Raw genomic sequence first — 17,833 nt, 5'->3', positions numbered from 1 at the left:
CATGGGCAGCACCTCACAAGAGAAGAAGGCTGCAACAGATGGCGCGAACTATAGTGTAGATGGCGGGGCATCCAAGTGATGGAGCGGGCCTGCAAGTGGGCAGATCAGAGTGGCACAGCAGAGGCGGGACAGACCAGCACATGGGTCGGCCAGGAGAGAGGCTGGTTGGGCTGCTTTGAGGTAGCCAACCAGGCCTTATATAGGGCTGACCTAGGGGCTGGGCCCTTGCCTAGATTGGAGGGCCAAAAGCCCTAAAAGTGTGGGCCATAAAGGCCTAGTTTTGTGAGCCCTTAAAGGGCTGGAGCAGCAGCAGACTGGTCGGCCAGTATGAGGCTGGCTGGTTGGTTTTCTCAGCAGGCCTTAGGGCCTATATAAGGAGAGGCTCTTGGCCTCATTTCAGCATCCAGCAGCCAGCATTCCAGGAGGCAGAAAGGAGCAGCAGGAAGCCACCCTCTGGACCTATATCCAGGAGGTGAGAGGGTGCTTGAAGGGCTGCAGACTTAGCCAGGAAGGGGCTGGACCTTGGCTGTCTTCTAGGGCAGCAAGGTGCTGAGATCATCATACCTTCTGGAGCAGCCATTCACAAGCAGGTTGGAGCAGTGGAACAGGGACCTGTGTGCTGCAGACAAAGCTTGGCAGGGGCTGCCCACCTAGGCTGATTCACAGGCAGTAAGGTGGAGAAGAACACACCGGACTTGAGTCTAGAGATAACTGGCTGATAGGAGAAGGACCTTGTGGTAAGATCAGAGGACCACACCATTGGTGGAACTTTGGATCTCTCTCTTTTGTATTGTGTCCATAGTTTTGGACGGATGGTATCAGAGCGAAACTGAAAGCCCCTCTCCAAGGCTGTGTTCAGCACTCAGATCTGGGGCAGTTTGTGAGAGAGAGAGTCCATCAGTTTTCTCCAGCACTCTGCTGTGTTTTGTATTGCTCCCTTGGAGCTATTTTCTGCATACCATCCGGTGGATGAATATACTCTCTCTTTCTCCGTCTACATTTATTTCTGAGTGTGTGTTACTTGCATCTATGATCATCTATCTGAGTTGAGTGTGTAAGGGTTGGAGAGATCTTGGGTGGAGGTTTGAGTGATTCATTCCCTCCTATTTTCTAACATGGTATCAGAGCCCAAGTAGGAGGCTCACAGGTGTGAAACTGCCCCTTGTCCCCTCAAATCGGGGGCTCACAGGTGGGCACAATGAGAATCTAACACCCCTCCTCAATGTCACAACTGTGGGCCAATCCCCATACGTCTGATGAGGTGCTCCATCTGTTCTCGAGGGAGTGCCTTCGTGAAGAGGTCGGACAAGTTGTCAGCGGTTGGGCAGTACATGAGCTCGATCACGTCGTCAATGATGAGTTCTCGAACAAAGTGGTAATGAACTTCAATGTGCTTGGTCCGCGCATGGTACACTGGATTCTTGGCAATGGCTATGCAACTCTGATTGTCACACATCAGCATTGTTGCGGTCTCCCGACACACGTCCATGTCCTCCAGAATCCACCTCAACCGCAGTGTCTCACAAGCTGCTGTACACGCGGCTTTGTACTCTGCCTCTGTAGATGAAAGGGCCACTGTGGGTTGCTTCTTACTCAGCCAAGAGATGGCACCAGATGCAAGTAAGAAGCAATACCCTGTTGTTGATCTTCTGGTGTCAGCATCACCTGCCCAATCACTGTCACAGAACCCGCCTAGTTCGATGTCTTTGGTATAGGTGATCCCATAGGTGCAAGTACCCTTTAGATACCTCAGCACCCGTGGGAGAAGCAGAGAACTGGAATAATAGTCCCACTGCATAACAAATATTAGGTCGAGTATTGGTAAGGTAAAGCAAACTTCCTACCAATCGTCGGTACAAAGGAGTATCAACCGGCTCGGATGTGTCGTGAACACTTAGCTTGAGCCCGACCTCCATGGGAGTTACTGCTATCCTGCAATCCTCCATCTGGAATCTCTTCAGAAGTTCTCTGCAATATTTCTCCTATAAAATGAAGATCCTCTCTTTGGCCTGCTTTACTTCTATCCCAAGGAAGTAGTGTAATAACCCAAGGTCAGTCATCTCAAACTCAGACATGAGTAGCTCCTTGACCTGAGAAATCTTCTTGACATGGTCACCTGTCAAGATAAGATCATCAACATAGAGGATGAGTACCAATCGCAACCCCTTCTCAATGAACAAGTAGAGGTTTGCCTCAGAAGGGCTCCGACTTAGCCCTATCTTCTGAAAGAATACATCAATCCTTTGGAACCAAGCTCTGGGGGCCTGTTTCAGCCCGTATAACGCCTTCTTCAACCTGCAGACTTTTAATGGGGACCTTGGATCTTGAAAGCCTGGTTGCTGCTCTACGTATACCTCCTCCTCCAGGGTTCCATTAAGGAATGCGGACTTCACGTCCATTTGAAAAATAGGCCACTGGAATTAGGCAGCAAGGGCAATCACTGTCCGGATAGTAACCATGCGAGCTGTGGGAGCAAAAGTTTCATCAAAATCCATGCCTTCAGTTTGAGCAAAGCCTTTGACCACTAACCTTGCTTTGTACTTATCCAAGCTGCCGTCTAATTTGTATTTAAGTTTGTATACCCACTTAGTGCCGATGACTTTCCATCGCGGGGGCCTGGCCACCAAGTCCCAGGTATTTTTCTTCAGGATAGCATCCATCTCTGCATGCATGGCAGCCTGCCATTCTGGATTGTCCTTCGCCTCCTCGAAGGTCCTTCGCTCTTTAAGCTGAGCCACCAACGCAAAATTCACGGATGGGGTCTTCTGAAGACGTTGGGACCGACGCAATCCGAAACTGCTACTCTCAGGTATTTCAGTGACCCGAGAGTCTTCCAATGTTCTTAGGTACCATTGGGGAAACCTCTTCTGCTTCTCAGTGGGAGGAGGAACTGAAACTGCTTTTGGAACAGCCTGCTCTTCCTCAGTACCTTGTGGAACATCAGCTTCTGATTTCACCACCTCTTGGATGGTCAACCCGAGGTGAGGTGGGTTCGGGGGTTGAACAATCTCCTCCTCCTCAATCTGAGGCTCCTCCTGGGGTTCAGGTTCCTTTTCCTCGAAGACAACATCCCGACTGATAAGGATCTGCTTCTTTACTCGGTCGAAGAGTCGATAGGCCTTGGATTCTTCGCTATACCCAACAAAGATACATTTTCTGCTCCGGGAATCAAGCTTGGTCCTGTCTTCCTTGTGCACATGCACCCATGCGGTAGAACCAAAAATGCAAAGATGAGTGATAGAGGGCTTCTTACCATAAAATGCCTCATATGGAGTCTTGTCCTTGACGGCCTTCGTCTTGGTCTTGTTGAGAATGTGTACGGCTGTATTGATAGCTTCACTCCAATAGGCTTTAGAAAGGTTCCTCCCTCGGAGCATAACAAGCCTTGTCTCCGTGGTGGTTCTATGCTTCCTCTCGGCTACCCCGTTTTGCTGAGAAGTATGTGCTGTGATGAGTTGTCGCTTGATCCCATGCTTGCGACAAAATGTGTTGAACTCATTTGAGGTGAATTCTCCCCCCCTGTCTGTACGGAACGTCTTGACATCCTCCCCTGTCTCCTTTTCAACTCTGGCCTTCTAGTCCTTGAACTTCTCTTTAGCCAAACAATACACCCAAGTCATTATACTGAAATCATCCACAAAGAGAAGTGAGTACCTGGATCCTGCCCACGATGCTGTAGACATTGGGCCACAAATGTCGGCATGAACCAACTCAAGTGGTTTGCTGGCACGAAACAAGGCCTCTTGTGGGAACTTGTCCCTATGCTACTTGTCTTCTAGACAAGCCCTACAGACACCATCATTGCTTGTAATAGGTGGAAGTCCATCCACCATCTTCACTTTTGACATTTCAGCCAAGGTTCCATAGCTGACTTGACCGAAGCGCCCATGCCAAAGCTTGGACTTTCCGTTGTCTTCATGAACCAACATTGCACTGAGGCAGTACAGTCCATTTTCTTCAACTCCTTGGGCCACCATCTGTCCATTTGCTTTGGATGTCACGGTGACCTTGCTATCTTCAAAGAGAACTGACATGTTCTTCTTGTCCATTTGACTTACAGACAGTAAGTTCTTGCAAAGGTTGGGTACATAAAGTACTCCAGAGATATCCTTCTCCTCACCTGCGGTCGTAATGAAAGGAATGCTACCAATGCCCTTCACAGGACATGTCCGGCTATCCCCAACAGAAACTTTGGAATCCGGGTGTGTACTTTCCATGGTTTTGAACCAAGTCTTTCTGTTAGACATGTGCTTTGGAGCACCGCTGTCAACATACCAACCCTCTTTTCCTTCACTGATTAAAAACAACTGCCCAGTTGTCACATTGGTAGAATCATTCTTAGGCTCTTTCTTCTTTGTTCTTGGCTTCTCTCTTCCGCTTCTAATCTGCCTTCTTCTTTCGGCATTCTTTGGCGGAGTGGCCAAGCTTTTCACAGTAAAAGCACTTCATTTTCTTCTTTCGGTCAACGTCCTCTAACTTCTTGAACTCCTTTGGCTTGCCTTTTCCAGGCTTATCTTTGGCCACCGATGCCTTCTCGTCGGTTTGCGTAAAGAGTTTCTCTCGAGCCTCCTCCTGAAGCAGGAGTGGGCCAAGCTCCTCAAAAGTGATTGACTTAGTCCGTTGACCCGCTGTGACCGTAGTCACAAAACTTTTGAAACTCCATGGCAACTTGTGGAGTGTGAGCAACGCCAATTGACTCGAGTCCACCTTCTGACCAACCGTTGCGAGCTGGTCCCGCACGACTTTCACCTTTGTCAAATGGTCATGCACACTATCACCCTCATTCATATCAAGATTGTAAAGTTGATGCTGAAGAGTAATGATACGGGCTATATTATCGGTTTCATACAGCTCCTTCAGTATGGCCCACGCCTCTGAAGACGTCTCTGCCAACTGGATATGAGGAATCACAGCATCTGCTGTCGTGCCAATTAGCATTGCTAAGGCTTGAGCATCCCTCTCCTCCCATGCACTGAGTTCATCCACATCTGCTTCAAATAAAACATCACCTCTTTTGTCCACAATGTCCTCCGGCTTCATCTCGGTACCAATCACTATCTTCCATAGCTTCCGTGCCACCAGATGGCTTTGGATCTTGACTTTCCAAATTGGATAGTTCGTCCCATCGAGCTTTCCAGCTTCACCAAAATTGGGAATGAATGAAGAAGGAAGATGATTGGAGGAGGAAGGACGAGCAGTGGGTGTAGAGGCTTCTGAACACTGATCCATCTCGGTGAATAGCAAACTAAAAAACTGAAGCAAAAAAGATGTACTGACCTCCCGTGCTAGCCTGAGCTGAAAACAAAATCGCCTTTCTACCAAGGGACTCCTTCCTTCAAAGAGTGCTTTGATGAAGAAGAGTTGAGAGGCTATGGCTCTGATACCATGTTAGAAAATACGAGGGAATGAATCACTCAAACCTCCACCCAAGATCTCTCCAACTCTTACACACTCAACTCAGATAGATGATCACATATGCAAGTAACATACACTCAGAAATAAATGTAGATGGAGAGAGAGAGAGTATATTCATCCACCGGATGGTGGGCAGAAAATAGCTCCAAGGGAGCAGTACAAAACACAGCAGAGTGCTGGAGAAAACTGATGGACTCTCTCTCACACAAACTGCCCCATATCTGAGTGCCGAACACAGCCTTGGAGAGGGGCTTTCAGTTTCTCACTGGATGCTGGGCTGAATCGAGAAGTGGGCCTTTTATAGGCTCTACCCAGGCCCCTTCCAATGACCGACCAGCAGGGTCGGTACCTGTTGGAAAGGTCACCTCCCCATCTGTAAGCCCCCAAATGAGGAGTGCGTGGGGGAGGGAGACCTAGGGCAGGATGTGCCCAAAGAGAGATTACCTGGATGTGTGTATCTGGGACAGATCTGGAGCATTCATGGTTGGCGGGGTATCCCGAGGTACAGAAGCCCTACATGGAGAGCTATTGAGCGAGGTTTGTGGGCAGGCACATGGCCTGCAACATGCTCAGAATATGGCACAATGAAGGCAGGTGTGCAGCAGCAGGGTCAGCCTGTGTAGATAGGCTGATTGGACTGGGTATAGCCAGCCAGACAGGCCTGGTTATGGGCTGGCCAGTGGAGTGCCTCCTGCATAAGCAAATAAGGCAGTACCCTGCCCTTTATATAGGGCTAGCAGGCTGGTCGGCTGGCCAATCAAAGTCGGCCAGCACACAGCCCCAAAAGGGCAGCCCACAGCCCCATAAATGGAGAGCTGTGGGGTCGCTTGATGGACAGACAAAGTCGGTCAGTTTTGAGCCCCTTGGGGCCTATAAAAGCAGAGGTCTCAGGCCTCATTTTATATCAAGCAGCCAGCAATCCAGGAGGCAGAAAGGAGCAGCAGGAAGCCACCCTTTGGACCTATATCCAGGAGGTGAGAGGGTGCTTGAAGGGCTGCAGACTTAGCCAGGAAGGGGCTGGACCTTGGCTGTCTTCTAGGGCAGCAAGGTGCTGAGATCATCATCTTCTGGAGCAGCCATTCACAAGCAGGTTGGAGCAGTGGAACAGTTATCTTGGGGCCTACATTCAGGAGGACCAAGGGGACCTATGTGCTGCAAACAAAGCTTGGCAGGGGCTGCCCGGCTGATTCACACGCAGTAAGGTGGAGAAGAACACACTGGACGGAAAGTCTACAGACACTCGAGGTGGAGCACGCGGGCTCGAGTCTAGAGATAGCCGGCAGATAGGAGAAGGACCTTGTTAGATCAGAGGACCACACCATTGGTGGGACTCTGGATCTATCTCTTTTGTATTGTGTCCATATTTTTGGACGGAAATATATAAGTTTTAGTGTCTTCTATATCTGGCTGGTTCATTGTCTATTGATGAGTCTGCACATCTATTGAATGCACATAAGTAAGAAGTTTGTGATTCCACACCCCACACGCACACTGTGTGAGCTCCTGGGCATTACTATAAGTCTTCCGCTGTGGGTACCCTCTGTTGGGTAATTTCTAACATGGTATCAGAGCCCAAGTACGAGGCTCACAGGTGTGGGAGCCTGAAGGTAGGGACCTTGCTGAAGGACGACCCTGATTCAGAAGCTCTAGGGAATCAACTTCCACGACTGGAGGATTGTGCCCTTGCAAGAACATCCTCCCTCCGGTTCTAGCCTGAGTCTCTCTCCCAGCCCTCCTACCTCTCACTGCCCCTTGTCCCCTCAAATCGGGGGCTCACAGGTGGGCACAGTGAGAATCTAACATCCCGAACTGCTCTAATACCACTATTGGGTGTAGGAAGCAATGGAAGCTCAAAAATGTAAGCAAGAAGGAGAAAAACGAGATGTTGTAATAGATTGCTGCAAAACTGAAGTGTGGAGGCTCAAGGGTGAGCCAATATAACAAAACCCTAGGGCTAGATGGACTAAGTGTCTTAACTGACCTAGATGGTATATAAACTAACTATACCAATAGTCCTAACTGACTATAACTAGGCCTACAAGGCACATACCAAGGTATAAGTGGCATCTATGGATAGCCCATGAGATGGCCTACACCAAAAGGATGCGAGGCAATCAGAAAGGTCCATCAGCCCGCAATATCGTCATTTCCTGAGAATATGGTATGATTGTAAAATAGACCCCTCTAGCTCAATTGATTTGAAAGTTAATTTTCAGTTCTAACAATAGCGGACAACGAGAATTGTATTTTCGCATCAATGCACCTCATAGGAGAGGCAGTTTCCTGGTGGCATAAGCGGTTCCACGATTATTACGATGCAGAGCACAAACAGCCACAGTATGAGTGGCGAACTTACCAAAACATCCACAAAGTCAATCAAAAGTTACACCAACCGGTTCACTCAAGTTGCCATTCAACTACAGGAAGACGAACGTGACAAGACCATGAAGTTCTTTCACGGATTGTGAGCAAACATTCAACGGTATGTTCACAGTTTCAGACCTGCAAGATAGGACCTCAATAATATTTTCCTTCCTTTCTGTTTTTTAAGCATATAGCAAGAGTGAGGCTTGGGAATCAAAAGAAACAGCACAACAATGTTCTGTATTTTGGTAAAATATGCAGAGATAAGCACGTCTACATAAATGTGTGGGTAACATCATGTAGATGCAAGCATGGCTAGTAAAGAGCACAGCCAAATCACGTATTGAAAAAAAAATTGCAAGCATATATTCAAAGAAATTGATCTTTTTGAGACCTACCGGAACATTATCATACAGTTCAAACAGTGGAACTGCCAACAATTTATAGTTCTTTGGCACAGCAAAGTGTTGTCGCTCTGGTAGGTGCACCACGAACATCTTTTTGCATTCCTACAATATAAAATCAGATATTAGGTGGTTAGCAATCTTCCGAAAGCAAACCCCTTGAGAAAAGAAGCAAACACAACTATCTTGTTGAAGAAAAGCATATGCAATCCCTTGATAAAGTCTTTGAATTTATTTGAATTGTCAGGCTTTGAACGCAATCCTACTCTAAAAGGCCAAGTAAAGTCTTGCTTACCTTTGGCTTAGTTATATGAGGAGGACAGTATGGGTACATTAGTGTCTCAAAATTCGGCCTCCACCAAACTGCAACACACTCTCCAATCTGCAGTAATAATAAAGGTGAGGCTTGCAACAGTATTTCCAGCTCTAATTGTAGCTTTAACATTCAAACCTTGCACATACAAGCTAAGGCAGGTAGATGCTTCAATTCTGAATTTACGAAAAGATAATTGCTCATTGAAGAGGATACACTGTGGTTCACTCTGTCAGTTATCTGTGAATAACATGAGGTACTGGACTGCAATAATCAATATGTTTATAAAGAGTATCCTCCTATTTTTCCCATCATAGAATGGTGTCTTTACAAAATAAGGACGTGAAATTATGGGACTTTTGATTTCAGACTCCCGTAATTTGCGCGTGACTGCTTGGAGCCTCTAGGGCGCGAGGGTCCGGCCATGTGTGCGGGACTTGGGGAATTAAAATTCCCTAGTGGGCCCTTGGGAATTGTGAGTTACTAGGCAATTAATTCCTAGGGCCAAAGTGTGCAACAGGGGGCCAAAAGAGTGGTGCAATTAAAATTTTCTAACTTTAGCACAAGACTCCAAAAAGAGCAGAGAGCCCTATTTTTTGGGACAGAAGGCCAAAATCAATTCCAAAGGAGCCACATCATTAGTTGCGAGCTGCCAGAGCCTGCCAGGTGCTGCCAGAGCCAAATCGCCATCTACCAAGAGCATCCAGAGCCTGCTAGGGGAAATCGCCATCAGCCAGGGCCAGTTCTAGTGCATCCAGAGCCTGCCAAAAGAAATCGCACTTGATCTAGGAGCTTGTTGCAGATTGTGATTTCTGCCAGAGTGTCTTCTTCGGATTGTGATTTGATCTCCACGTCTTCCGGGCTGTTCCAGGCAACTATGACTTGTTCCAGGGCTGTTCCAGGTGATTGCAACCTATCGAGGCTGTTCTTGAATATTGTGATTTCCTTTCCAGGCTGTCCAGGCTCAACAGGGAACTTGCGATTTGATTATGGGGAGCTTCTGGGTGTTGCTGCTCATTTTGGTAACTTTCCAGGCGTGAGTGTTCTCTTCTAGGCTGCTTTTGGGGCTGTGCCAGAGCAGAATCAGCTTTTCTCTGCAGGATTTAGGGTTTTTCAGCCCCGGTGACCTATCTTTTGTGGATACTGGGTAGAAGAAGGCTTGCTTTTTGCCTGCTTTTGTCGTTCCCTAATTGGTTGCTGGCTAGTTATTGCGTTTGGGTTTCTTTCCTCGCAAAGAAAGGTTGATTTATGATGTTGGGCAATGGACAGAGAGGCTATAGATTGAGGCAACCTGTTTGGAAGTACTTTGTTGATTCATTGCACCCGAGTTTGGCTGTTCAGCCATGTCTGGCTGGTTGGGCACTTGGTTGTGCAATTGTAGGTGTGGCACAAGCAGTGGATGCTTTTGGGGTCTCCATTCCATGCTTTGGTTGGCTGAGGACACAAGTTTGTCTAGTAATTGGATGCCAATTCACCATTTGGAGTTGAGCAAGGAATTACAGGGTGCATTGGACGCGGAGTCTGCGGGCGTTGGTTTGCCTATGGTGCAGCTTCCCAGAGACCTTTTCAATCAGCCACTTGGCTTCAAATGAATGTTAAATAAATACCGCAAGGGACGCCAACATTTGGGGCCAATCGGTGTCCTTGTATCTAAGTAGGAGCGCTCTAGCTCCCTTGTGATTTGATCTGTGGTGCATAATTATTTGTCAATTTACTATGTATGTTGTTATTAAGTGGATCCTACCACCCTTTAAGTTGTTAAGGCTGGTTTCAATGGTTCCATTGCCGGGATCCACCTAACTTCTTCAAGAGGGGAGCCTGTGGTTGGCTTGGTGCAAGTCCAATAGACTAGGCGAAGAACACAGCATACTATTCAGTAAATATGTCTCACAGGGAGAGATCTCTGAGTCTTACTGGAGAGGAAGAGGAAGAGCGGATGTCTCAGTCTCATGATGATGATCAGGGTGCAAGAGAGGAGCCCCAGCATGTTGCTGAGCATTAGGATGATCGGACTGATGAGGAGGATGTGGATTTATTCAGGACATAGATGCAGAGTTTCATGAGTGCTTTCACGCAGTTCACACAGGATCCTTCTAGAAGATGCTGAATTCTGATGTGCAGCTGAAGAGAGAAGGAAGCCCGATGATGGGGATAGGGATGATGAAGCTAACAAGAGACCACATGTCAGCTTTCAAGATCAGCCCTCTCAAAACCTCTATGGTCTGCAGCAGCCTAATGTTATTCCAGGGCCAACTCAAGGTAATAATTTTCAGTCCATAGTTTCCGGACAGCAAGGAGTTATGGCACACTCGGTGCAACCAGGTTATTTTGGTGGTGGTTCAATGTTTCAGGCCATGGTCAGCCCACAAGCCCAATTTCTGGGTATGCCTGCTAGTCAAACAGTTGGATTTCAGCCTAGTTTACAGCCCATGGGACAGAATATGATGTATGCAAATGTTGGGGCAGCCCCAGGGATGCAAACATGCCTAATGCAGCAGCAGGTAACCTTGGTTTGGGAAATATGCAAAATATGGGTGCTGGTCCGATAATACAGCTTTTGCCAATGCTGGTAGTGTGGGAGATTGAGTGAGTGCTGCTGTCCCTTTTGCCTAGGCACCTGTATACGATAATTTGGCACCTCAAGGGAGGATGAAAGACTTTAAAGAGGCTGGTGCAGCAGTAAAATTTGAGACATTTAGCAGGGTGCACGATAAACTTAAGACCTTGACCTTTTTGCAGCAGTTTGATGCAGAAGGGAACTTCACAGAGTCATCCAAAATATGCCGGGCTACAAGTTTCTAAAGGGGAATGCACTTCAGTGGTGGTGGACCACTATGCTCATGCAAAACACCGCTCCAAACATGTGGGTAGGTTTCAAACACTATGTTTCGAAGCACCAGTCACAGTGGGAGAAGTTTTTACCATTGGTGGAGTATGCACACATTAACATGGTACATTCTTCCACAAGTAAAGCTCCATTTGAGATAGCGGAAGGCCGACGTAAGATTCCATCCATCTTGCAAACAAAAGATAAAATTTTTGAGGGTGATAAGTATGTGGAGAGCTTGGACATAGCTTATCAGAAGGTGAAACAAGCATTGCATAAGTCACAAGAGAAGCAACAAAAGGCAACAGACAAGCACAGGCGTGACATTGTCATCAAGGAAGGTGATTATTTCTTGCTGCGTTTTCAGAAAGCAAGGCTGAAAAGTACACGGGGTCGTACTCGGCTATTCCATAAGCTGAGTATGAGGTACTATGGGCCTTTCAAGGTAACTCAGCAGATTAATGATGGAGCATTTCGCTTACAGTTACTTGACCATTGGAAGATTCACAATGCTTTCCATGTGAGTCTCCTTATTCCCTTTCAAGGTGAGGATCTACCTCTGGAGATCTAGCCAGAGGTGAATTACCTGATGCACAAGGGGGGAGTTAGCACTTCCATTCCTTTTGTACAGACCCGCTCATGTATCTAGAGGACACTTGGTGTTGCATTTTACACGGAAGATGTGGACCACTATGCAAGGCTATTGAAGAGGCTCATGCTGTCCCCGGGCATGCAACGGAGCTGCGTGAGTGTAAGAAAGAAAGAAAGTCTATTAACGTCCACTGGAGACCAAAAGGTCTATGGGACAGCAAGAAACCCTCTAGTACATCTGCTTTAGGGAGGGCACATGGCAGCTCCCAAGGAGTGCAAAAAGCAACCCCAATTATTTAGAGTACCTACATGATATTCTGGAAGAGTAAACAGCCATACATCAGTTTAAGACTGAGAGTCTTTTGGTTTTGATTTAAACTCTCTAATTAGTGCTACGCCTTCACGGTAAACTGCCCATTTTCCATCTTTTCTGGCAGCCCTGACTTTAGCTAATTCAGTTGCCTTAATCTTGAGTTGAGTTTGTGTAAGCTCCTCTACTATCCATACTTTGGTGCCCTTCAGCTTGTAAGATTGTCGAAGAAGCTTGATCCGCATATCTTTTAACTTCAATGTAAGGATTGCATGACCTCTATGGTGCAAAATAGAAGCTGGCCTGGAGTCGTCATCATCCTGCTCATCATCATTCACCCATTCAATGTTGGGCAAGCTTGATTTGATCTTTGTCAATATTTCACTATATGTGTCCTCCTCTTTGTACCAATGTTCTGGGAGCCCCCCTATTCTAATCTTCAGCGCATTATCACATCTAGCAGCTAGCTTCGTGTTCTTTAATCTCTGCTTGGATATCGAACTTACTTTCTTTGTTGTCCACTTCCACAATCACTTCCTTCTTAGCAGTTTGTACTTTAGTGTGAACAAGATCTTTGACTGTAGAGACTAGCTGCAGGGTAGGAGGGGAATCCTTACAAGATTTTACAGCCTCATCAATTACTGCTTGCTTACTAGGCCCTTCCAGGATGTGAAGTCGGGCCTTTACTTCTACCAGCTCCAATCATAGCTCTCTCACTGCCTGCTGCAGATAAAAAATCTGATCCTATTGCCCGAGGATGGGTCGTTTTGAGCCTTCTTGTTAGTAATTCCGTGCATATGGAGAGGGTGTCATGGCTGCAACTGTAGAGTACCGAGTCCTGATGGATTTTGAAGGAGTTGAGGGAGTTGAGGGGGGCTTGGAGGAGAGGGTAGGCCAATCCATAGTTGGTTGTATGATGAACCCCTTGGCTTAACCTAACCCCCAGGTTGGGTTGGGGGTTTAGCCCAACTCGGGGTTAGGGAGGACTAGGAGTAGACTAGGTACGAGAAATCTAAGAGTAATGGAAGCTACAAAAGAGCTGGCATATGAACTGAGAGGTGAGTGATAAGAGCTGAGAGTGAGCTGAGAAAACTGTAAAAGAAACTTTAAAAGAGCTGCTGAAATAGACACCAAACCTTCTTCCATTTGCTGGTTCAAAACCCTGGCTCTCATGTCGCGTGTAATCCTCCCTTAGAGGCTGATCTGTTAAAACTTACCCAACAGAGGGTACGCACAGCGGAAGACTGATAGTATTGCCCAGGAGCTCACACAGTGTGCGTGTGGGGTGTGGAATCACAAACTTCTTAACTTATGTGCAAAGATGTGCAAGCCAGTAAATAGACAATGCTCAGAAACAAATATAGAAGCAACTCTTTATATTTCCGTCCATCCACAAAGTAGGACAGAATACAATACCAAAAGGTTCTCCTACTAGATGTCAAACACTTCTAGATCTCTGAGCCTGCGTGCTCCACCTCGAGCAAATGTAGACTCTCTGTCTAGAGTGATCCTCTCCACCTTGCTGTCTGGAAACCAGCCTACTTGGGCAGCCCTCTGAGTGATCTAAGTTTGCAGGTCTTCAGTCAAGTTCGCCTCCAGGATGAGGCCCAACTGTTGCTGCTGGTGCTGCTTCTTTCTCCTCAAAAGCTGCTCCAGATGATGTAGAATGAGGGCATGGAAGCCCTCCTTTTATAGGGCACAAGGCCCCCTTGAATGGACCAACCAGCCAGCCTCATCCTGGCCGACGAGACTGACCGACCAGTCTGCTTGCTAGCCGACCTGGTTGGCTGGTCCAACCAGCCTTATATAAGGGCCCTAGCCAGGCCCTTTTGGGATGCTGCTAGATGGCCCTCTTGCAGGCTTCATACCTGCCCACAGACCCCCGCCATGTAGCCATACTGCAGCCGTACAGTTGCGCCACCTGTCCGCCACTATTCGGGGCCGGTTTCAGCCCGTACAGACAGCCTTCGAGGCACCTTTGACAGGCTGCTGTGCTGCCCACGACGCTCATGTGCTGCCCATGTGGCAGCCCCTTATGGCTGTCCTTTCCCTGTGAGGTGCTGCCCATGTGGCAGCCCCCTCCCTTATCTTTTCTGCCTAGGTTCACCCCCCCAATGCTCTCCTCATATAGGGCTTACAGATGGGGAGGTGACCATTCCAACATGATCTGCATTGCTAACTCTTGCTGCTGTGCAGGGGATCTCTAGAGGTGCACCAGGCTGCACTCAAGGACTGGTAGAGTTGTGTAGAAGGCTAGAGCTGAGTGAGGAATGAGGGCTGCAGCCTCCCCTTTATATGGGGGCTGTGGGGTGAGCCAACCAGCCCCAAACTGGCCGACCGGCTGGTCAGGTGGTTTGGGCTGGCTGGTTGGGCCCTTTGCCCCATAAAAGGAGCCTAGGGAGGGGCACAGGGCAGCCCATAAAGGCTGCCCTTCCCCCAGCCCATTCTCCCTTGATGGGAGCTTATTGGCTCAGCCCTGAGTAGGCCCTTTCGGGCTCCTAACCTAGGCTGAGACCTAGACCTACCTAGAACCCTAAGATGGAAGCACTAACCTCTTGTTCTCCAGTGGGTACTAGTGAACAAAGACTGACTTGCCCTCCATAACTATGAGGTGAATTTGGAATCCATGTCCGTTGGTAATGGTCCATGACAATCGTCCAATCGCATAGTTTTGAATAATCCGTAAGGGAACTTACTGGGAGGCGTTGAGTCTGTGAATAATTCAATCCGATGGTCCTCGAGTCTATGAGGCCGAAGCTATGGTGGAAGATCATCCCGGAGCATAATATCTTGGAGCTCCTGGATTAGATCAGCCATGGCCTACCCAAAAGGAGGAGCTGGCTACACACAATTGAGCTGACAGCAGACATACACCAATGTCCATGTGGCGCCTTTGCGAACAACACGAGCTGCTTGGATATGGCAGATCAGTGGGATTCCAGGAATGCTTCTGTCACGTGGATGATGGCTGGCTCAGGTAGTCCTTCTACAATGGTGAGGGAATCATGCCGCCAATCCGGCACAGGTAAATACTCTCAGAACCACTGGATACCCAATATCATGTCGCAACCTAAAAGAGTGTGAGTATGAAGTCACGCTCGAAAGAGGCCTTCTGAACTAAGAAAAATACTTTTTTGGCCTTGTGTGTAATCTAAATGCGTAGCCCGGGTGTGAATCCATCCACCACAAGCTCATGAGGCACTAGAGTGCACCCCATCTTTTTGGCGAGTTGAGGGGAGATAGCGTCTTCTAAACTCCCCATGTCAAATAAGACAACAAATCGTTGTCCTTTAGCCATGCCATAGGCTCTGATGAAGGCTTTATTTTGCTCGTCGAGCATGCCCTCCTCCTTCCCTTCAAAGACCATCGAGGGGACGGTGTTCAAAGCAAGTAGAACTGCGTTTGTATTTGTGGTAGGCGGAGCTGGGAGCGCCAAAGCAGTGGCGATGGTAGAAGTTGGCACTTTCGCAGCCTTCTCGGCCAACCATTTGGGGCAATCTTTCTTTCCATGCTTAGCGATGTGGTAGCAATGGAAACAACGGCGCTCTACATGGTACCGCTTCTGTTCATCAGGCTGTAAGTATCCTCCCGTAATGCCCACCTTAGCTTTTTCATCTGGAGTCATCTTGGGCTTAGACTCCTTTTCCTGACCAGCTAATTGCTGTTTCTTTTGAAGGCTATTGTCCTTTGACTGAGGGCCTTTACCCGCTGGGTTTTATGGATTGTTGCGGGGCTTTGGCTCATGATTGGACCTGCTCCCGTTCAGCATCATTCCCTGATTCTAAGCCAAGGTAAGCTCACGCTCGTAAGTGAGCGGGACGAAATTATGGACTGGGAATCGAATGTTAGAGTCCAACCCCCTAATGAACTGCTTGATAAGGAAGAGTCTGTCTAACCATCTGTCCCACCCGAGAGTGAATGGAAAGTCCTAGTTGTGGCCATGCCAATTTTAGTTTTTAAAGTCTTGACAGCTTCTAGCGGTAGGAAAGAGCGTGCAAGCGGAAGGAGAGAGATCCTCTCACCCTTGTGAGATCAGGAATCTCAGATTTTGAGTGACTGCAGTCTGCACTTTCACAAGCAACCCCCCTCTCTCTGTATCTTTACTTCTGAGATCTTGTGTCAGTTTACTCTCATGGGAATGGATGTTCCAAGTATCGATCCATTTCAAGGTAACCGCTGCACACCAACATGTACCAGCAAGGTGGTTTACCGCTAACCTGCCAATCTGGCTGAACAGGGGCTGCAGCAGGTGCTAACTTGCTTGTCAATTTTCGTTTCAAACCCTCGATCTCTGTGAAGCAAAATCATGACACCGGATCAAATGCTGGACATTAGCAAACCAAATAAAATTACTGCATGCTAGCAGCAGAGAACAGTTACACTAACCATCTTCACCAGGCTTCAAGCGTCCACCAGGCAGCTTACAGAATGTATTTCCAATTTGTAGCATAAGTACATGTGGATGATTATGCTCCTGTACCTGCAGCCAATAAATCATTGATATTGCAAACAATCGTCGAATTTTGACAAACTCCCCTAGTGACTTTCCTTCACTCGTGGTCTTTCACACATTTAAATTTTGGGTGTCATCAGCATTCTTAGAGTCAGGCAGAGATCTGAAGCGCTATTGACCAGAAGAATCCCTTCCACGCACTTTCGCATTCCTTCCTTCATATAACTGTGAACACAAAACGAACACCACGTCATGTTCCAAACTAGCTAATACAAGCGACATCTCTACACAAATTCGAAGATGAACGTAGCGAGAGCATAAGAGAGGAGTGTGCACTTTTGTTTCATTCTGGCAAGGCGGTCAGCCACAGAAGTATCCTTTTCCATCTTGACATCCTTGGTGCCGAAGCTGTAGTTGGCGAGTGCGTACACATTCACAACGGGGCCCGAGAGCATTGACATCGTACTTTGACGAGCCAAAACTCCAGGAAGCTTTTTACAGCGCGGATTCTTAATGGGTAAGTTGAATCTGCATTTTTGACACCTAGCTTTCCTTTCCTGCTTGAGCGTACAAGCTCCTCTCACAGCTAGCTTTGACAGATCCAAACCGAGTTCGTTTTGCTGCAGACCTTAGAGCCCTAGAGCTTGAAAGAGTGAGAAGGAATCCGGCCGGATTCGGCTCCCGGCCAGATTCCTCCCCGGAAAGGCTGACACGTGGCCCTTCCAACTGTCAAAGCTGGGCGCGGTTGACGTGTTGGGTTTTTGGGCCGTTTATTTCGCACGAGTAACCTGACCCGTCTATGACAAGCTAGCGACCCGCTCCGCCGGGTCTCAAGATGCTAAAATGTCTGAAACCAGCAACATATTCTAACCAAAAAAAAGTCTATGACATAGTACTTCAAAATATTACATCCGAAAGTAAAACCAGAGAACTCATTGATATGCCCAAATACACATCCGCATACAACGTCATAACTGAACATACAAAATCTACAATAGACACACAAACATCCCTAAAGGGAAAAGTCTGCGGCCATGTACTATAGGGAAAAGCTTGCATCAGCCATGTACTCCACATCCGCCATGTCCAAAAAAAAATATGTATGACATAGTACTTCAAAATATCACATCCAAAAGTGCAGTCACATGTCTGAACA

General features: G+C 47.6%; 1 protein-coding gene across 1 annotated transcript in view; it reads right to left on the bottom strand.

Moving 5' to 3' along the window:
• The window catches only part of LOC147900599 (pre-mRNA cleavage factor Im 25 kDa subunit 2-like), a 49,327-nt gene extending 31,923 nt beyond the window's left edge, over positions 1-17,404 (bottom strand). The window contains exons 1-6 of the mRNA XM_087377013.1: positions 17,014-17,404; positions 16,857-16,902; positions 16,611-16,704; positions 16,442-16,515; positions 8,479-8,565; positions 8,178-8,288 (exon numbers count right to left, since the gene is read on the bottom strand). Of these exons, the coding sequence (XP_087233139.1) occupies positions 8,178-8,288; positions 8,479-8,565; positions 16,442-16,515; positions 16,611-16,704; positions 16,857-16,902; positions 17,014-17,138 (537 nt within the window). The 5' untranslated portion in view covers positions 17,139-17,404. The remainder of the gene's footprint in view (positions 1-8,177; positions 8,289-8,478; positions 8,566-16,441; positions 16,516-16,610; positions 16,705-16,856; positions 16,903-17,013) is intronic.
• Between the last annotated feature and the right edge of the window lie 429 nt (positions 17,405-17,833).

Source organism: Dipteris shenzhenensis, chromosome 7 (genome assembly GCF_047967505.1).
Source record: "Dipteris shenzhenensis isolate YYH24624 ecotype China chromosome 7, Dip_SZ_1.0, whole genome shotgun sequence".
In the NCBI taxonomy this organism is placed as follows: domain Eukaryota; kingdom Viridiplantae; phylum Streptophyta; class Polypodiopsida; order Gleicheniales; family Dipteridaceae; genus Dipteris; species Dipteris shenzhenensis.
Note: the sequence above shows the minus strand (reverse complement) of the source record. Positions and strands in the feature narration are given on the sequence as shown.